Source organism: Phyllobates terribilis, unplaced genomic scaffold, assembly GCF_046119375.1.
Source record: "Phyllobates terribilis strain yellow unplaced genomic scaffold, ASM4611937v1 Scaffold_8__6_contigs__length_399053987, whole genome shotgun sequence".
Taxonomy (NCBI): domain Eukaryota; kingdom Metazoa; phylum Chordata; class Amphibia; order Anura; family Dendrobatidae; genus Phyllobates; species Phyllobates terribilis.
In genome coordinates, this window is record NW_027362768.1 from 160,220,201 (window position 1) to 160,239,575 (window position 19,375).

Sequence of the window (19,375 nt, forward strand, 5' to 3'; positions counted from 1 at the left end):
TGTATATACACAGTGACTGCACCAGCAGAATAGTGAGTGCAGCTCTGGAGTATAATACAGGATGTAACTCAGGATCAGTTCAGGATCAGTAATGTATGTACACAGTGACTGCACCAGCAGAATAGTGAGTGCAGCTCTGGAGTATAATACAGGATGTAACTCAGGATCAGTTCAGGATCAGTAATGTAATGTATGTACACAGTGACTTCACCAGCAGAATAGTGAGTGCAGCTCTGGAATATAATACAGGATGTAACTCAGGATCAGTACAGGATCAGTAATGTAATGTATGTACACAGAGACTGCACCAGCAGAATAGTGAGTGCAGCTCTGGAGTATAATACAGGATGTAACTCAGGATCAGTAATGTAATGTATGTACACAGTGACTGCACCAGCAGAATAGTGAGTACAGCTCTGGAGTATAATACATGATGTAACTCAGGATCAGTACAGGATCAGTAATGTAATGCATGTACACAGTGACTGCACCAGCAGAATAGTGAGTGCAGCTCTGGAGTATAATACAGGATGTAACTCAGGATCAGTACAGGATCAGTAATGTAATGTATGTACACAGTGACTGCACCAGCAGAATAGTGAGTGCAGCTCTGGAGTATAATACAGGATGTAACTCAGGATCAGTACAGGATCAGTAATGTAATGTATATACACAGTGACTGCACCAGCAGAATAGTGAGTGCAGCTCTGGAGTATAATACAGGATGTAACTCAGGATCAGTTCAGGATCAGTAATGTATGTACACAGTGACTGCACCAGCAGAATAGTGAGTGCAGCTCTGGAGTATAATACAGGATGTAACTCAGGATCAGTTCAGGATCAGTAATGTATGTACACAGTGACTTCACCAGCAGAATAGTGAGTGCAGCTCTGGAGTATAATACAGGATGTAACTCAGGATCAGTACAGGATCAGTAATGTAATGTATGTACACAGTGACTGCACCAGCAGAATAGTGAGTGCAGCTCTGGAGTATAATACAGGATGTAACTCAGGATCAGTACAGGATAAGTAATGTAATGTATTTACACAGTGACTGCACCAGCAGAATAGTGAGTGCAGCTCTGGAGTATAATACAGGATGTAACTCAGGATCAGTACAGGATGAGTAATGTAATGTATGTACACAGTGACTGCACCAGCAGAATAGTGAGTGCAGCTCTGGAGTATAATACAGGATGTAACTCAGGATCAGTACAGGATCAGTAATGTAATGTATGTACACAGTGACTGCACCAGCAGAATAGTGAGTGCAGCTCTGGAGTATAATACAGGATGTAACTCAGGATCAGTACAGGATCAGTAATGTAATGTATATACACAGTGACTGCACCAGCAGAATAGTGAGTGCAGCTCTGGAGTATAATACAGGATGTAACTCAGGATCAGTTCAGGATCAGTAATGTATGTACACAGTGACTGCACCAGCAGAATAGTGAGTGCAGCTCTGGAGTATAATACAGGATGTAACTCAGGATCAGTTCAGGATCAGTAATGTATGTACACAGTGACTTCACCAGCAGAATAGTGAGTGCAGCTCTGGAGTATAATACAGGATGTAACTCAGGATCAGTACAGGATCAGTAATGTAATGTATGTACACAGTGACTGCACCAGCAGAATAGTGAGTGCAGCTCTGGAGTATAATACAGGATGTAACTCAGGATCAGTACAGGATAAGTAATGTAATGTATTTACACAGTGACTGCACCAGCAGAATAGTGAGTGCAGCTCTGGAGTATAATACATGATGTAACTCAGGATCAGTACAGGATTAGTAATGTAATGCATGTACACAGTGACTGCACCAGCAGAATAGTGAGTGCAGCTCTGGAGTATAATACAGGATGTAACTCAGGATCAGTACAGGATCAGTAATGTAATGTATGTACACAGTGACTGCACCAGCAGAATAGTGAGTGCAGCTCTGGAGTATAATACAGGATGTAACTCAGGATCAGTACAGGATCAGTAATGTAATGTATATACACAGTGACTGCACCAGCAGAATAGTGAGTGCAGCTCTGGAGTATAATACAGGATGTAACTCAGGATCAGTTCAGGATCAGTAATGTATGTACACAGTGACTGCACCAGCAGAATAGTGAGTGCAGCTCTGGAGTATAATACAGGATGTAACTCAGGATCAGTTCAGGATCAGTAATGTAATGTATGTACACAGTGACTTCACCAGCAGAATAGTGAGTGCAGCTCTGGAGTATAATACAGGATGTAACTCAGGATCAGTACAGGATCAGTAATGTAATGTATGTACACAGAGACTGCACCAGCAGAATAGTGAGTGCAGCTCTGGAGTATAATACAGGATGTAACTCAGGATCAGTACAGGATAAGTAATGTAATGTATTTACACAGTGACTGCACCAGCAGAATAGTGAGTGCAGCTCTGGAGTATAATACAGGATGTAACTCAGGATCAGTACAGGATGAGTAATGTAATGTATGTACACAGTGACTGCACCAGCAGAATAGTGAGTGCAGCTCTGGAGTATAATACAGGATGTAACTCAGGATCAGTACAGGATCAGTAATGTAATGTATATGGTAACTCAATCTGTTCTATTCGGGTTATTGAATCATACATGGTAATGAACATTGCAACTACACAGTAATGCAAATAAAACAGCCAAACACAGATTTTCTGGCACAAAATGGAGTTTAATGATAATCCTGTTGCAGGACTGCTTTCCGGCTGCAGTGGATGATCCCACCTCTCAGGACAGTAATACAGCTGAGGGCCGTCTATTGCCGGCCTGGACCAGTCTCTTCATGATATGAAATGTATTGCTGATGTGTTTGTGAGTCACATTTACATATATGTTAGTATAGGAGCCGGGCCCGGGCTCAGATCATGCTTCCTATCCTCGTAACCACAAGGGTGGGAGCAAACAAAGCGCCCAGGGCGACCGCTGCTCTTGGTGCAAGTAATTCAAACACTGATCCATGACCTTAAATTATACAAGTTACCCACCCGAACCCCCAATAATAACACAGTCAAAGACAAACATATAGATAGACTGAAGATTGGCCCATCTACATAATAGCAGCACCAACAATGCCCCAACTCTGGACGGTCGTGTCTTCTTCTCAACAAGGGAAGGAACCTGCGAGAAGCGGCCAAAGAAATATCCGTCTGTGCATCTTCTGCATATGTATCAGTGTCCTCTGCCCATATCTCGGCGGCACAGTCCCATGCTTAAAGTAGATCTAAAAAATAATACTTTGTACATTCAAAATGTATGAGGTTCACCATTCGCACCTCGCATCCATAACCGGAGGGACGTTTGGCACAAGGGATTCTTTTACACATTATTATCCTTTTTTTTTTCTTTTTCTTGGATAACGTTGTGCCTACTAAGAAATAAAAAAAATAGTTCTAGGAGAATAATGTATCTGGGAGCAACCAATGTCACGGCCTCCTCTTCCCATGGCGGCAGGGTTGTGTTACCGAGCTGTCCCAAAGAACATCAAGCCCCCGATGGCATGCACGCCGGTCTGTGGAATGGGGGCTCCTGCGATCAGCTCCGGTAACGGCTATTGGCCGGGTCACGCTCGCCGCTCCATCAGATGCCGCTGGTCAGGTCATTTATTACACGAGATTTCACCAACTTCCTTAAGAATTCCTTCTCTTTCTGAATATTATGGGTCCAAGACTAGAAATTAAAAAAAAAAAAAAAAAGGATAAGGTTAGAAGTAAAATATAGAATTCTGTGATTATTCTTGGCTTTTTCTAAACCCATAGAGCAAATGAACAGCCAAATGTGCTGTCTAAAGGCATTAAAGCAATTGATATAAAAAGAAAGAAAAAAATGCCAGATAGTGAATACATAAAAATATAATAAATCTTTATTGGAAAATTATTTAAAAAAAAGACATAGAATAAGAAAGATCCAAACAGAAATAAAATAAATGAAACAAAAAGTGGGTATGGATGCAATTAATGGCCACAATAACGCATGTACAAGAATAGATCAAGGGACATGCCCAAATAGATTTCAAATAAAGTGCAAGTGCAACATGAAGATAATTAATGCTTAAAGCCCATTGGACTGGAGCAAATAAATTGTACAAAGGCAGTAACGGGCAGCGAGCTGGAACATGTGAGAAAGCATATATGGGCAAATATACAGAAGTCCGGTTATATATCATTAAGAAACGTCAAAATAGCCAATATATCTAAAAAGTAAACAAAGTTTTAACTAGCTGAAGGAGGTAAGAGTACAAAAGTACAGTTAATGGAATTTCAGACGTACTGCCAAAATAGAGGTTACATAGTCAGTAAAAAACAGACCTGGAAAATTAGCAGGATGAATAAATGTAAGTCATAGATATCCCAGCAGCCAAAAATAAGCAGCTAAGAGCATAAAGCCACATTGCATACCCAACCACAGGAGCACACCTGACGTGCGTTTCGCCTGAGCTCCGTCCGGAAATGAAAAGTAGTATAACTCTAGCACTATCAGTGACAACCACAGGGAGATGCAGCCAGCCATGGACATGAAAGTGGCCACTACTGAGAAAATATAGGGTAAAATGGCACTAAGGGCAGGTGCAGACGGCCGTAGAATCTCTCAACCAAGAGAATTGGGTCAATAAGGCAAATGACACATTAATCAAAGGGTGATCTGATTCTCTCAGAGGAGAAAATGAAGAAGAATTCTCCATCTTCTCCATTCTGTGAGGCAGTGGAAATCAGAAAACTGCACTCTGATGTCATCCGAGTGCAGTCTGATTTTTTGACGAACTCATTGTCTTGCATGACAGAGTGCGATCCGAATATCAGATCAAACTCGGGCATGCAGCGTTTTTTTTTTTTGCAAAATCGGACATGTGTGCGATCCGATGTTTTGTCTGATCGCACTCAGAACAAAATTAAACTCATCTGCATCTTCCCTAATCCAGATAGATATATGGCCATGAAGTACATGGATGAGAACGTCAGTGACAGCTGTTTCTTTGCTATTTTTCTGCTTTGGACCATTGGGCGTCCAAGACGTCCGGAAATCGCGGTCTGAGGACGGACTGCAATCCATGGACTGGCCGTGGGTTTTCCAACCCGAACTCAGCAGCCTCATATGCGTATTGGGCCAGCAGACCTGCGGCCAGTCAGTGGATTGTGGTCTGTGCTCGGACCGAGTTTCGCGGACATCTAAATGATTCCTCAGGGGTTACGCAGGGTGGGACTCCTCCATTTGACGTCCTCATCTGTGTATTTTATTGGGGGTTTGTGGTCTGATCCTTGTAGGATTTATGTCTTATGATTTACATAGTTGAATTGATACAGTGGTCGTAGTAACCGTGAAAATCTATAAAAAACAAACAAACAGAGAAGGTGTACATTTTACCTCTTTAATGGCCGCCATCTTGATAGTCTCATAATAGTGAAGAGGAGCATTGGGAAGGTTCATGTCGTATCCGAATCCTGCCACCGCCACCTCGTCACAGTTGTGTAATGCCATGGTGATTGCCACGCTTCCGAGCGTCGGGATGTTCTAATGTGTGTAAATGAGAAAAAGAAATAAATGCACGAGAAAAGGCAACGTCCATTAACCGCATCCTACAAAAAGCAAAAAAAAACAACAATATTCCGCAATCACAGATCATCAATATGGGATCCAATTCTAACATTACGTCCCTGATATAGTCGTGTATCCTCCAGACAGGAGGTTGCAGAATGCTGAATTTCAAGTATTACTACTATCCCTTTAACAAGGACAACTATCTATAGCCGTCCGGCAAATCTGTGCAGCCGGCATACCAGGGATAGAAGAACCGGCGTCTGTCCTCTCCTCTCCAGATATATGGAGCATCTGATGTGACCGGCCAGGCAGCCACCGGCTACAGAAATCTATAACCGTACATATAATGTGAGCGATGGGACCCAAAAATCTTATACTCTGCGGAACGCAGGAGCTTGCAATCTGTGAATGTATCAGTTGAATCATTTGTGTTCTTTAAGGTGTAACAAAGCTTTTCCTGGCTCCTTATGTATATCCCAAGGTTCGCCAGTAATATGGATGGGCAGAGTTTACACCATCATGGCCGCGGGTGGCTCATCCACCCTTAGCAAAATAGCCAAAATCTCAAATAGCAGCTGGGTCACGAGGAGAATGGCAAAAAACATCCCGCAGCTGAAGATAAAAGAAAAGCCCAACATACCCATAATGGATGGCAAGTGATCCGGAGGATAATGATATACTATTGTCACATGATATTTCCCTCTCAATACCTTGACTTGCTGAAGAAAGAAAGGTTATGCCGAATTCTTTAGTGTCTACATAGTCCTGGTCAAAACATAGCAGACTGAGCAGATGGGAGCAGTAAATCAGCCGGGAGATTAATCGTCCATATGTCACAATGGACAAGCTGGTGATAATCATCACATAGGAGCTTAGGACACATAACAAACTCTCATTCACTTATCCCGAGCCGCAAGTCCATAATCTCATTGAACACTTCCCAGGGACACGAGATGGCAATCCCCCCACTGCCGCGGCGGTGTCGACAAGAGATGCAGGGGCCACACAAGCTCCATGAATGATGTAGAAAGTATAGAAAGCAGCATCTACGGGATCATTCATGGCAGAAACACATATTTTACATTAGAAAAGAATATGTTTTTTTTCCTCAGAGTTGCTTACCTGTTTGTTGAGGTTTTTTTTAAGTTTCATAAAATTTTTATTAAAAAGGTGTTGCGGTAAAACTTTAAAGAGCAAAGTATCCAATCCCAAATTTACAATATAGCAGGTAAAAGAACAATGGGGGAAAAGGGTGAGCGATGGGGGGAATTATTGACGTATGATAGAACAGCTCTAAATATACAGACTTGTCAATGGCAAAGATTGGCGAGAAGTTTCCCAGGAGTGATGATGTGGATATGTATACAGGATACAGACCACTCCGTCTGTATCTGTGGGTACATGGGAGGGGAACCCCCCCCCCCCCCTTATTAAACAAGAGAAAAGGATCCGGCGCTCCTTGAAGTGTTGAAGAGAATAATCTTTAATGGTGCAATCCAGAAATAACAACGTTTCGGTCAACCTTAGACCTTCATCAGATGGATACATGTAAAAAACCGTATTACAAGTAAAGTGCTGCGGGGAAACGGCGTGCTCGCAATCCATTGGATGAAGCGCCTTTCCAGAACGCGTGAGCACGACGTTTTCCCCGCAGCACTTCACCACTTTTTTCTGCGCGGCTATCCATCTGATGAAAGTCTAAAGTAGACCGAAATGTTGTTTTTCTGGATGGCGCTGTTAAAGATTGTTCTCTTCAATACCACAATGAGCGCCGGATCCTTTTCTCTTGGTAATGTAGATAAGTCACAGAGGATAGACTGGAGCAGTGAGTAAGAGCCATAGAGCAGATGGGACAGAATAACCATGGGTTGATCTATAATTCGAGAAGAGTGTACGAGCCTGGCATAAAGTGGGGTCTGAGAGGTGACCTAGCCAAAAAGAACTACAATTTTCTAGGTTATCATTTACGCGCTCAATCAGCACGATTGTACTGATGCCCTATGTGCCGCTATATGGATCCTAATACTCGTATTGATGAACTGAATAAGACCGTGTGTTTTATTACTGGTATATTTAGGTTTTTCTCCTAGACGCTACCTATATATTGGATGTAGGCTCAAAGTAAAAGTTTGAGTTTTGTGAACTACCTGTAGATATGGTGTCACAACCTCCGAACCAACTTTCAGGGGAGATGATGATCCTAATGTCTGATTCCCACTGCTCCATAGATCTCAGCTTAATATCCAGCGGGGGAGAATTGAATAGAGAATATACATGGGAGACCATAGCCGCCCGCTATACTGATGCCATCAAATTCTGGAGTCCCAGCTAAGGACGTGTCGGTAGGGAATGAGCTCATAAAGTGATAAATCTGATTGAAATGGTAAGTTTTGGATGGAAAAATTAATAAATCTAAATCGTACAGTATATCTAAAGGCCCATTTTTAAAGAGATTTTTCAAAGTTCCTAAAAAATTTGGCCAGAGGCTGACAATGTGATAAAATAACAAAAGAACCTATAGTTATCATTGGCCTTAGCCGTGTATGCTATGAGACTGATGATGCCGGTGACTGGCTGCAGTGGTCACACGTATAGATGGCATGTCATCGTTGCAGCCATGTAAACAAAAACATGTCCTTTCCGTGATTAATTTCTACTCCGTTCACATCTCTGCTGGTGCTTACCCCTCTGCCCATAAGTCCATTGTTGAATGGCAGCCCGATAAAACTGAATGCAGCTTCTTGGATAAAGTATGGGTTCAGGATACGAATCTCATTTGGCTCTCGTGGTACCCGAGTGGCGACTGACTTCCAGAATCCATCTGAAGCACTCTGATAATGAGACCAAAAAGTATTCAGAAATTAAAAAAACACATTCATGAAAACCTCCATTCTTTACACTGCATGTTGGATCAAAAAATGAATGAGATGTACATTTATCTAGACACTTAAAAATACGTTTATGTATCTTAGAACCTCAATAGAAAGTCAACAATTTTTTGCACTCATAAAGGTAACTCATCCGCAATATTCTAGCTGAGTATTACGTTTCATTCCAGCTCTGTTGCATCCATACATTTTGCATGTTTCCATTATGCACAGCTGTGTCATGTGACACCCAGAGTGACTACCAGTCAAGCACATGCTCCGCTGTGTAGACAGGAAGTCAGGATCTGGTTTCCTGTGAACTACAGGATGACATCATTGCCCATCAATACCCTACTGGCGGATCTTGGATCCCTCCCTCCCCAGCTTTACTCATCTTGGTTCCTCAAGATGTAATTACTGACTAATAAAAGAGGAGTAGTATATTACAAGAGACCATGTAGTGATTAACTGCAGAGTTATAAAACTTCCCTGACTCACATGGACTGTGCAAAGAACCTACACGAGTTGGCTTCTGCTTGTAAGAGTCAGCAGGGAGGAGACATGGTGAAGCTAGAACAAGCAGGAGCACTGGTGACTTTATTATAAAGCTTCATCACATAGGACAGGCTGAGACTGCAGTGTGAAGTTGCATCACATAGGGTGACCGGAAACTGCAGTGTTGGGGTATATTCACACACTGCGTTTCTGCAGCGTTTTTTCATGCGAAAAAAAAACAGTGTTTTATAGCAGCAGCAAAATAAATGGAATTTCTAAAATCTCATCCACACAGTGTGTTTTCCCCCCTTGCATCTCTTTTAACCATTCGGTTGAATTAAAAATATAATCAAAAAAGTGTGCAATGTAAGAAACGCGTTTCCTGTTAACACTGTGTTTTTCATGTGGACAAAAATGCTGCAAAAAAGCACTGTATAAACATATTGTAAAGCTGCACTACATAAGACATATGGAAACTCCGCAGTGTGAAGCTGAATCACATAGGATATATTGAAAGCACAATAGCTAAGCTAGCACACTGTTGCTTTGCAGCGTTGGGGTCATGGGTTCAAATCCCACCAAGGACACCATCTGCAAGGAGTTTGTATGTTCTCCCCGTGTTTGCTGGGTTCTCCGGTTTCCTCCCACACTCCAAAGACATCCTGATAGGGAATGTAGATTGTGAGCCCCAATGGGGACAGTGAAGATGTCTGTAAAGCGCTGCGGAACTAATGATGCCATATAAGCAACGCATAATAATAACACAAAGGATACATTGAGGATGCAGTATGGATTTGCAACAAATAAGATATATTGAATCTAAATCATATAGGAATACACTGGTGAACAACTTCATATACTAAACCTGGGGGACGAAGAGTTCTGTGCTGGGATCTACTGTATGTTTGGGATTGACATCATTGCTTCACTTTAAGGACCTAAAGCGTCAGACTGATGTCACACGCTGGGTCATCTACTATTGTGTCAAAATTTGATTCAAGGTTCTGATGTAAAGCAATATTTGTAGTCCAGATGGCGAGAGTCAGTAATGACTGATCCACACAGTCTCTGAGTCGCTGGCATGGACATGGCTCTCTGACGCGTCTCTTACATCACTCCAACCTCTGAGGCTTCTGGATCCCTCAGCCTCCTGCGCTGCAGATAGATCGGCTCTCTAAATCTTCTTCAATGGACCCTGTAACTGTCATTGAAACTTTCTTTATTCTTCATTGCTTTAAATTGCAAGTTTCTTTCAAAAAACACTCAGCCTGTCAAAACATCCCATCATCTTCACCTGCTATCTTTACTTTTTCTTATTCTAGAGAAATCCATTCTTAATATGTAAATGAGCTGTTAAGATCTATGGGCCGGACATAGATCTCACTGAGAATCTGCCTCCAGAGCTTATTGTACATGAAAGGAGACGTTACCAGTGTGAGACATGTAGTGACTGATAGTCTGCTCTCCTGATCTACATGTCTCACACTGGTAACACCCCCTCATTTACTATAAGCTCCAGAGGCAGATTCTCAGGGAGATCTATGTCCCACCCATAGATCATAACAGCTCATTTACATATTAAGAAAAAGTGGATTTTTCTGGAATAAAACATCAGATCGTAGATATCAAGGTATCATTTTATTGAGCTTTCTATAACCTACATGCCCATAAGGAGGGTTGATCCTATTGACAGATTCCCTTTAAAATTACTCCTAGTCCATTACACTGTATTTTTTGCTTATGTTTAGTTTAGTGCTTCAGTATTTCCTACATCGTTAGTTTTTTGGATCTGGCTGATTGCTCAGTGGATATTAATCTTATACGTCTTCTAGTAACGTGGCAACCTGATTTCTCTCTGGTCAAGTATCAAAAAATATTCTGATGCATCGCTGTGCAAATAGATGAAATGCTGGTAAGTGTGCGGCAGAAAAATGAGGTGTGAACGTGTCTAGTGCACTGTAAATATCAGCAGGATGCAGTCCATCCGGCCATGTGGGCTGCCACATAATAAAAGGGTCTGGTCTACGGGGGTCACTTACACAGCCATTATTATCCATGTACAAGGCGCTGGGAAACCATGAATGCATGAACCTCGTCCACGAGGACGCCTTGTGATGGTTTAGCTGTCGTATCATTTTCATCTTTAAAATAGAAATATTTGGACACTTGCAGCTGTTTCAGATTGTCCCTAAAAGCTCAAAAACAACATGGGGTGGGGTGGTAGATTTACCGGAGCAGTTGGTTTGAAATTGACACTTTCCATTTAGAACCTTAATGTTTCCCTTTAAGGATCGGGCTACGTAGAGACAAAAAGGGAATGGCATGAAGAAATCGCATCTCCAGCACCAGAATGTGTTCAGGAGTCTGCAGAAATAATGGACGGTGCATCAAGACTGCATCTATACTGCAAAGATGTGCAGTAGCAGCATAGTCCCAGCGTAAAACTGAGTTTGTTCAGCCTATTATTAATAAGGAACTGTATCAAAAAAGTCAGAAATATATTATAGTATCTACAGAGGACTTTCTACTCTTCCAGGCAAATCTAGACTAGATAGTTGGACTGTACTACCAAGGGGTATACTAGAGAAGAAGCTGGTCAAGGAAAGTGCTGATTCTGCAGAAACTGCTCAGTGTTAAGGGGTAGTCTGAGGACTAATTCTCCTAATTGGTGTTTTTTGTAGCAGCTAGAAGATAAATGCACAATAATAATAATACCACAGTGCAATGCATTATGAGAATCTTTTCTCAAACTGTTCTTTACAGTGTGTCGTTAGAAAACAACTTATTGTTTCTATATGCTTTTGTGTTAGATTCATATTTGAAAAATTTTCAAACATTTTTTTTTTCCGTTTCACAATCTGTATTAAAAATTAAAAATAGAAATCTTGCAGTTTTCACACTGGCCACTAGGGATTTTTTTTTTTTTTTTTAAGATCTAACTCATTTTTTTTTTCTCCTGGAAATTCACATGAACATTAGCAGCAATACACTAACCCTATCTCTTATACTGAAGCATCTAATGAGCGTGTGCAAAGGCTATTGTGAAGGGAGGGTCAGATGTGATGTCACCTATTATGTTTGCTGGATCGTGCTGTGTGTATAGATGTGTTACCTGTCATTGTCACTCTGCCTCTGATGATAAGGAGCCTGTTAAACTCTTTATGAAAGGACAGGAAGTATCAGTCTAAAATAACCCTAGTGGCCAAGGTGAAAATTGGAAAATCAAGAAGGTCTCGGCATTCAAATACGTTTTTTTCTTGGTTCCTTTATTCAACAAAACTTCATACGTTTCAGCACATTTAAAGCTTCCATCAGATGAAAACGTTCGATGGACTGAAACGCGTGCAGCTTTGTTGAATAAAGGAACCAAGAAAAAAACATATGTGAGTGTCGGGACCTTCAACCCTGCAGTCTGCTGATGAAGGCTTTGGGTGGGCTGAAACGCGTGCAGTTTTGTTGAATAAAAGAACTAAGAAAAAAACCTATGAGGTCCGGGACCTCCTTGATTTTGCATTATCCATTTTTCCACGTGCACCACTACTACTACCAGTGGAGTGCTGATAAATTTTGGATTCCTAATATGAAAATTGCAACATTACAAAAAAAATTTTCATGCAGATCATGATATGAAAAAGAAATTGCCAACATTAAAAAAAATACATATAATAGAAAAATCTGATTTAAATATTTGGTCGTTTTCTAAAGACACATTCCCTTTATCTAGCAAAACTTTGCAATCATAGAGGCAAACAGCAAATGTAAAACTTGCATTCATGTTTTTTTGTTTTTTTTTGGGGGGTTACATAACAGTGCGAAATTCAAGTAACAACAAGTCTGCAAAGAGGTCTGTTTAGTAGGATGGGGGGAGGGGATTTTGTCCTATTTCATATCTTAAAGGGAATTGGTCCCGTTGTACATGTAGGCCGATCTGTAGACAGCACGATACAGAGAAAGATAAGCAGAGCAGAATGATATATACACCGCGTTCAGAATTATTAGACAAATGCGTATTTTGATCATATGATACTTTCTATACATGTTGTCCTACTCCAAGCTGCATAGGCTTGAGAGCCAACTACCAATGAAGTAAATCTGGTGATGTGCATCTCTGTAATGAGGAGGGGTGTTGACTAATGACATCAACACCCTATATAAGGTGAGCTTAATTATTAGGCAACTTCCTTTCCTTTGGCAAAATGGGTCAGAAGAGAGATTTGACGGGCTCTGAAAAGTCCAAAATTGTGAGATGTCTTGCAGAGGGATGCAGCAGTCTTGAAATTTCCAAACTTTTGAAGCGTGATCACCGAACAATCAAGCGTTTCATGGCAAATAGCCAACAGGGTCGCAAGAAGCGTGTTGGCCAAAAAAGGCGCAAAATAACTGCCCATGAATTGAGGAAAATCAAGCGTGAAGCTGCCAAGATGCCACTCACCACCAGTTTTGCCATATTTCAGAGCTGCAACGTTACTGGAGTATCAAAAAGCACAAGGTGTGCGATACTCAGGGACACGGCCAAGGTAAGGAAGGCTGAAAAACGACCACCTTTGAACAAGAAACATAAAATAAAATGTCAAGAATGGGCCAAGAAATATCTTAAGACTGATTTTTCAAAGGTTTTATGGACTGATGAAATGAGAGTGACTCTTGATGGGCCAGATGGATGGGCCAGAGGCTGGATCAGTAAAGGGCAGAGAGCTCCACTCCGACTCAGACACCAGCAAGGTGGAGGTGGGGTACTGGTATGGGCTGGTATCATCAAAGATGAACTTGTGGGACCTTTTCGGGTTGAGGATGGAGTGAAGCTCAACTCCCAGACCTACTGTCAGTTTCTGGAAGACAACTTCTCCAAGCAGTGGTACAGGAAGAAGTCGGTATCGTTCAAGAAAACCATGATTTTCATGCAGGACAATGCTCCATCACATGCATCCAACTACTCCACAGTGTGGCTGGCCAGTAAAGGTCTAAAAGAAGAAAAAATAATGACATGGCCCCCTTGTTCACCTAATCTGAACCCCAAAGAGAACCTGTGGTCCATCATAAAATGTGAGATCTACAGGGAGGGAAAACAGTACACCTCTCGGAACAGTGTCTGGGAGGCTGTGGTGGCTGCTGCACGCAATGTTGATCGAAAACAGATCAAGCAACTGACAGAATCTATGGATGGAGGCTGTTGAGTGTCATCATAAAGAAAGGTGGCTATATTCATCACTAATTTTTTGGGTTTTTGTTTTTGCATGTCAGAAATGTTTATTTCTAAATTTTGTGCACTGATATCGGTTTACCTGGTGAAAATAAATAAGTGAGATGGGATTATATTTGGTTTTTATTAAGTTGCCTAATAATTCTGCACAGTAATAGTTACCTGCACAAACAGATATCCTCCTAAGATAGCCAAATCTAAAAAAAAAACACCCCAACTTCCAAAAATATTAAGCTTGGATAGTTATGAGTCTTTTGGGTTGATTGAGAACATAGTTGTTGATCAATAATAAAAATAATCCTCTAAAATACAACTTGCCTAATAATTCTGCACACAGTGTAGGTTTGTTGGAAAAGTTTCAGCATAACTTAGATCTTATTAATTGAAACCCCTGGGGTTTATATGCAGGAGTTCAGTGGGCGGTCCTAGTCAGTGATTGACAGCTAGCGCCGCAAACAGTGAAGACTGTCAATCAATGACTAGGACCGCCCACTGGACTCCTGCATGTAAACACAAGGAATTTAAATGAATAAAATTCAAGTTTTACTGAAACTTTTCTCCAAAAAATATCTATCGATCTGCTCATCTCCTGTTCAATAACATCCTGTCCGCAGATCAGATAGTATTTTTCAATATCACAGGTTCCCTTTAAAAATTGTAGGATTTCAGAAAGTCGACCTGTGAGCTAATGGGTCATAGTTAGAGCAAATGATGATGACGTCACTGACGGTAATTGCTGGGAATTCTAGCCTCTTTGTAACTTCTTACTTTCTCATATTGCAGCAATGTTGAAACATTTTTTGGCTTCTGAACTCTTGTTGTTTTTTTTTCTCTGGGTGAAATTCCCTTTTTTTCTATCCTAAATTCCCTGCCACGAAGTCCAGAGACACACCCCGGGTAGTGAGCGCAATTACAGTTGTGTGACTTGGGATTTTACATGACGTGCTAGGTCGGTGTGGTTAGCCCGCGGCAATTAGCCATTCATTACTTCTATTTATACCGTCCGGCATTGTATCACCGGTTCCGCTTCACTCATTATCGTCTGAGCGAAGCGAAACGTCAGAAGATGAGAAAATATAGCGGTTAACGAGAGAGGGTGCAGCAGATGACACTGCACTGACAGAGCAAACACAATCCGCACTGGCAGCGAAGAAAGCAAAAAAGAAAGAGCAGGAAATACTGACAGCATGTGAGGAATGAGGAGAGACCTCAGATGACCCCGCAGACTCGGGAAAGTGAGAAGAAGGAGTCATCAAGATGATTGGATCCTGTAAATCAAGCAGCGACAACGTGGACTTCTCAAGAGAAATACTACAACCGCACTACAAGTACAGCCGCTGTTTGTCTATGCAGTTTTTTTCCCTGACCTGAAATGCGTTGTGACGTTTACCCATTAATCTTAATGGAAAAAAGACAAAAAATCGAAAATCTGTGAATAAACTGGAGAACATTAACCCTACTTAAAGGGAATCTTGTCAGTAGGATTTTGCTATGTAATCTGACAGCAGCATGACCCTGATTCCAGCGATGTGTCACTCAGTTTACTGGGTGCAGTAATTATGAAAGAGTCACAGTTTTCTCTCTTGCAGATCTAGGAATGCTGAGCTGTGTGTAACCCCGCCCACACCACTGATTGGCTGCTTTTTTGTGAATATAGAGAGTACACAAAGAAAGCTGCCAATGAGTGGTGGGGGCGTGGCTGGACTAGGAGGCACGAGACACCTAGTCCTGTAGTGATAATCTCCTGCTGATAAAACACTGATTGTATTGAAACAGCAAAAGACAGCCTATTAAGTAACACATCGCTGTAATCAGGCCCACTGAATATAAAGTCATGAAACACCTTTAACCCAATAATCGACATACTGCTACGTTCAATGTTGGGTCCTTGCATATGATTCAGCCTGAGGAGCTGAACCCTGAGTCTACATCATACCCAGCAGATGCTGCCTGTGTTACACAGCCAGCATCTTTCTTTAACAATATTAAGCAAAGATAAGTTCCACTTCCTGCTGTTAACCCCTTAAAAGCCACTGTCCATCACTGACAGCGGCAATTAAAAAGCATGGCTCGGGGGACACAGTATTGCAGCATATGGTATAAGCGATCAGACGATCAATGGTTCAAGTCTAGAGATAAGCGAACCCGAACTGTAAAGGTCGGGGTTCGTACCGGACATCTCGCTTCCGGTGCTGAACTCTGATCACAGACTTCTCCCGGAAGTCCGTTTTAGTTAGTGTTCGGAGGAGAGAGAGAATTTTAGAGTAGCAAAGTTTGGGTCCCCATTGACATCTACAGGGTTCGGGTACAGTTCTGGTACCCGAACCGAACTTTGGACAAAAGTTTGGTCGAAACCGACAAACCGGAACATCCATAGTTCCGTTCATCCCTATTCAAGTCTCCTAAGCTTTACGTTTTTAAATGTTCACATTCTCTAAAAAATAAAGTAAAAAAAAACAAAACAATTCTACCCCATTAAAAAGAAATTAAAAAATAATAAATTAATTAACCAGTAAAGAGAAAAAAAAATCAAAACATCAGAATTGTGTTTTTTTCGGTTGCTGCAACTACAGCATAAAATTCAATAGGAAGCGAACAAAATGTTGTATTTAGTCCAAAATATCAACAAAAACGCTAGATTGCCATGCTCCCAAAAAAACCAAGCCCTCGTACAAGTCTATTGACACAAACATTAAAATGTTATGGGTCTCAGAAAATGGCAACACAAACTATTTTTGAACAAAATTTTTTCATCACTTTAATAAAAAAAAAAACACCATACAAGTTTGGCATCGACGTAATCGTACAGACCTGTAAAATTAAGTTACCCAGGCACTTTTACCGCACAACAAAGGCCGGGAAAACAAAATAAAAAAAAACAACCTCCTAGAAAATCGGATCCCACTGTGATCAGAGTCTGATTAGCATAAAGGGACCGATTTTCTCAGATGGTTGTGTGCACCTGCCCAAGGAATGAGCAAAACGCTCGTTGATTGGGTACAATGATCTTTTGTGCTGCACAGAAGATCATCATTCTCGGCAGCACATCCATCTTGTGTAACCAGGACCTGAGCAGCCGAGAACTATGGTAGCCTAGATCTATTACAGATCGTGCATCTATAGAGCAGTCTGTGTAAATGGGCTATTAAACGTTGCGGATCGGCAAACAGTAGGTGACTGGTTGTGCTTTAGTGTGTGTACACGGCCCGTTAGTATTAGATTTCATTGACTGATTAATAAGTTAGAGACATAATGTCATGGGCCGAGAGGCTGCCGATTGTGGATGCAATACCCAGACTTGCTCTATGGCTCAGTCCCCATGTAAGGGCTTTGGTGACTTTTTTGTAAAAAATTACATTTATTTGCAAGAGATAATTTCTGTTTGGAGTCTGGGAGCGCGTCGGGGGGGACGTGGGAGGTGGGCGCTTAACCCGGACTTTTCTGAAATCAGGCAGCTGTTTCCTATTTTCCTAAACATCTGAATTTTGGGTCTGGACGCCCAAGACTCATCTTATACAAAGTAGTATTTTGTTATCTGTGCTTTTCGATTCCCCGGCTGCGCAGCTGTGTACGTGCTTTCTCACGTAGCCCAGTATTTTCACAGATCCGAATGATGATGAATTAAAACGAATGCTGTCATTTCCCTGAAGGCAGAGTGCACTGTCATCCATCACCCAGGATGCTACAGTGACGGCATCAAGCACCATCCTTATCTCGGCCATCAGTGGCACGATGGCTTTTTTCCCCTAAAATTCCACCAATTCCCATGTCTATTCATCCTGAAGAAAGAACAGAGGTCACTAACCTCAGCCCCTGCTCAATTTATGAGATTAAAAAACCAGAGAGAAGCTTAATAAATTGCCCATTTGTGTCCAGATACGTCGGCAGCCTAAAACTCAAGCCAAGAAATACAAAAAAAAACAACTTTGTCTGAAACTCTCCAGAAGCCTCAGTGACATTTCTTAGTGTGGTCTGAATGACGAGGGTGAGGTGGCAATGCTCAGACGTTTAGCTCTTCTTGCATTTTGTACAAAAGTTTCCACTTGATGTAAAAAGTTTCCATTCAATGAGAAAAAGGAAATAAAATGACTTCAAGGCAATAACAAAATAAACATCAATTTTTAAATAGGAATACCGGGAAAAAACATTATATTTAGGAGGCGCTGTTATGTTAGTAAGGAGAATCTGATTAAGGCTTCATTCACACTCATGTGTTTGTCGCCCTGGGGCGGAGACATGACTTATTTTGGAAAAACCACAGACATTTATATAAATCAAAATAATGATACCCCTATAACCAGAGTCCTGGTAGGGTACTCAAAAGCATGAACACATCAAATAATATTAACAATATAATTTTATTAGGACATTAAAATAACAATAATAAAATCAAGGTGCCTCAAATGTGAGGAACGAACAAATGCAATACCCTATATCTGTGCAACAAGAATGATAACCATATATTACCCCATCATTGAAAATAGACAATGTAGATATACAAATGCATAGCAATACATTTCATCCTAAGTAACAGCTCATGTGGCAAACAGAGAGACAGAAATACATATGCTTGTATAATTATAAGTGGGCTATCTCAGATGTACTTGTAGATAGCCTATGTTAGATAAAGTGACAGTGCATATAGTAATATGGAATAGTAAATCCAGTAGAAGAGTGCAAAGTGCTTTAATAAATATCTCATGTAGTCCTGACTTTAAAGATACTAGTGCATCAAGTAACTAATAGGGATGTTAGTATGCATATAGCAGAAGGGAAACTGAATAAATAGGGGCAACTGGATACAATCCTATGGGCTACCTATAGTGTATAGTAATGGCACTGTCCTAAATCAGAAACACAGCTCAGTACATCATATGATAAAAATACCTGGGTATAATGATAACCTCTAGGCAGGGTATGCACGTGTCCCTCTACCCCGACGCGCGTTTCATCAACACTTCCTCAGGGGGAGTGGACTATATCTACATTGTCTATTTTCAATAATGGGGTAATATATGGTTATCATTCTTGTTTCACAGATATAGGGTATTGCACCTTGATTTTATTATTGTTATTTTAATGTCCTAATAAAATTATATTGTTAATATTATTTGAAGAGTTTGTGCTTTTGATTACCCTACCAGGGCTCTGGTTATAGAGGTATCATTATTTTGATTTATATAGTTCTTCCTTGACACTATACTTATGATATGGATCTTATTTGATTGCTCAGACATTTATACAACAAAATT

The 19,375-nt window shown here is 41.0% G+C and overlaps 1 protein-coding gene across 9 annotated transcripts in view; it reads right to left on the minus strand.

Annotated features, from left to right (window-relative positions):
* Positions 1–2,679: 2,679 nt before the first annotated feature.
* Positions 2,680–19,375, minus strand: part of ST3GAL3 (ST3 beta-galactoside alpha-2,3-sialyltransferase 3) — a 421,053-nt gene continuing 404,357 nt past the window's right edge. For all 9 annotated transcript variants that reach the window (XM_073643621.1, XM_073643622.1, XM_073643625.1 and 6 more), the window contains 3 exons: positions 8,246–8,392; positions 5,388–5,534; positions 2,680–3,695 (listed from right to left, as the gene is read on the minus strand). In XM_073643621.1, coding sequence (XP_073499722.1) covers positions 3,606–3,695; positions 5,388–5,534; positions 8,246–8,392 — 384 coding nt within the window. In that variant the 3' untranslated portion in view covers positions 2,680–3,605. The remainder of the gene's footprint in view (positions 3,696–5,387; positions 5,535–8,245; positions 8,393–19,375) is intronic.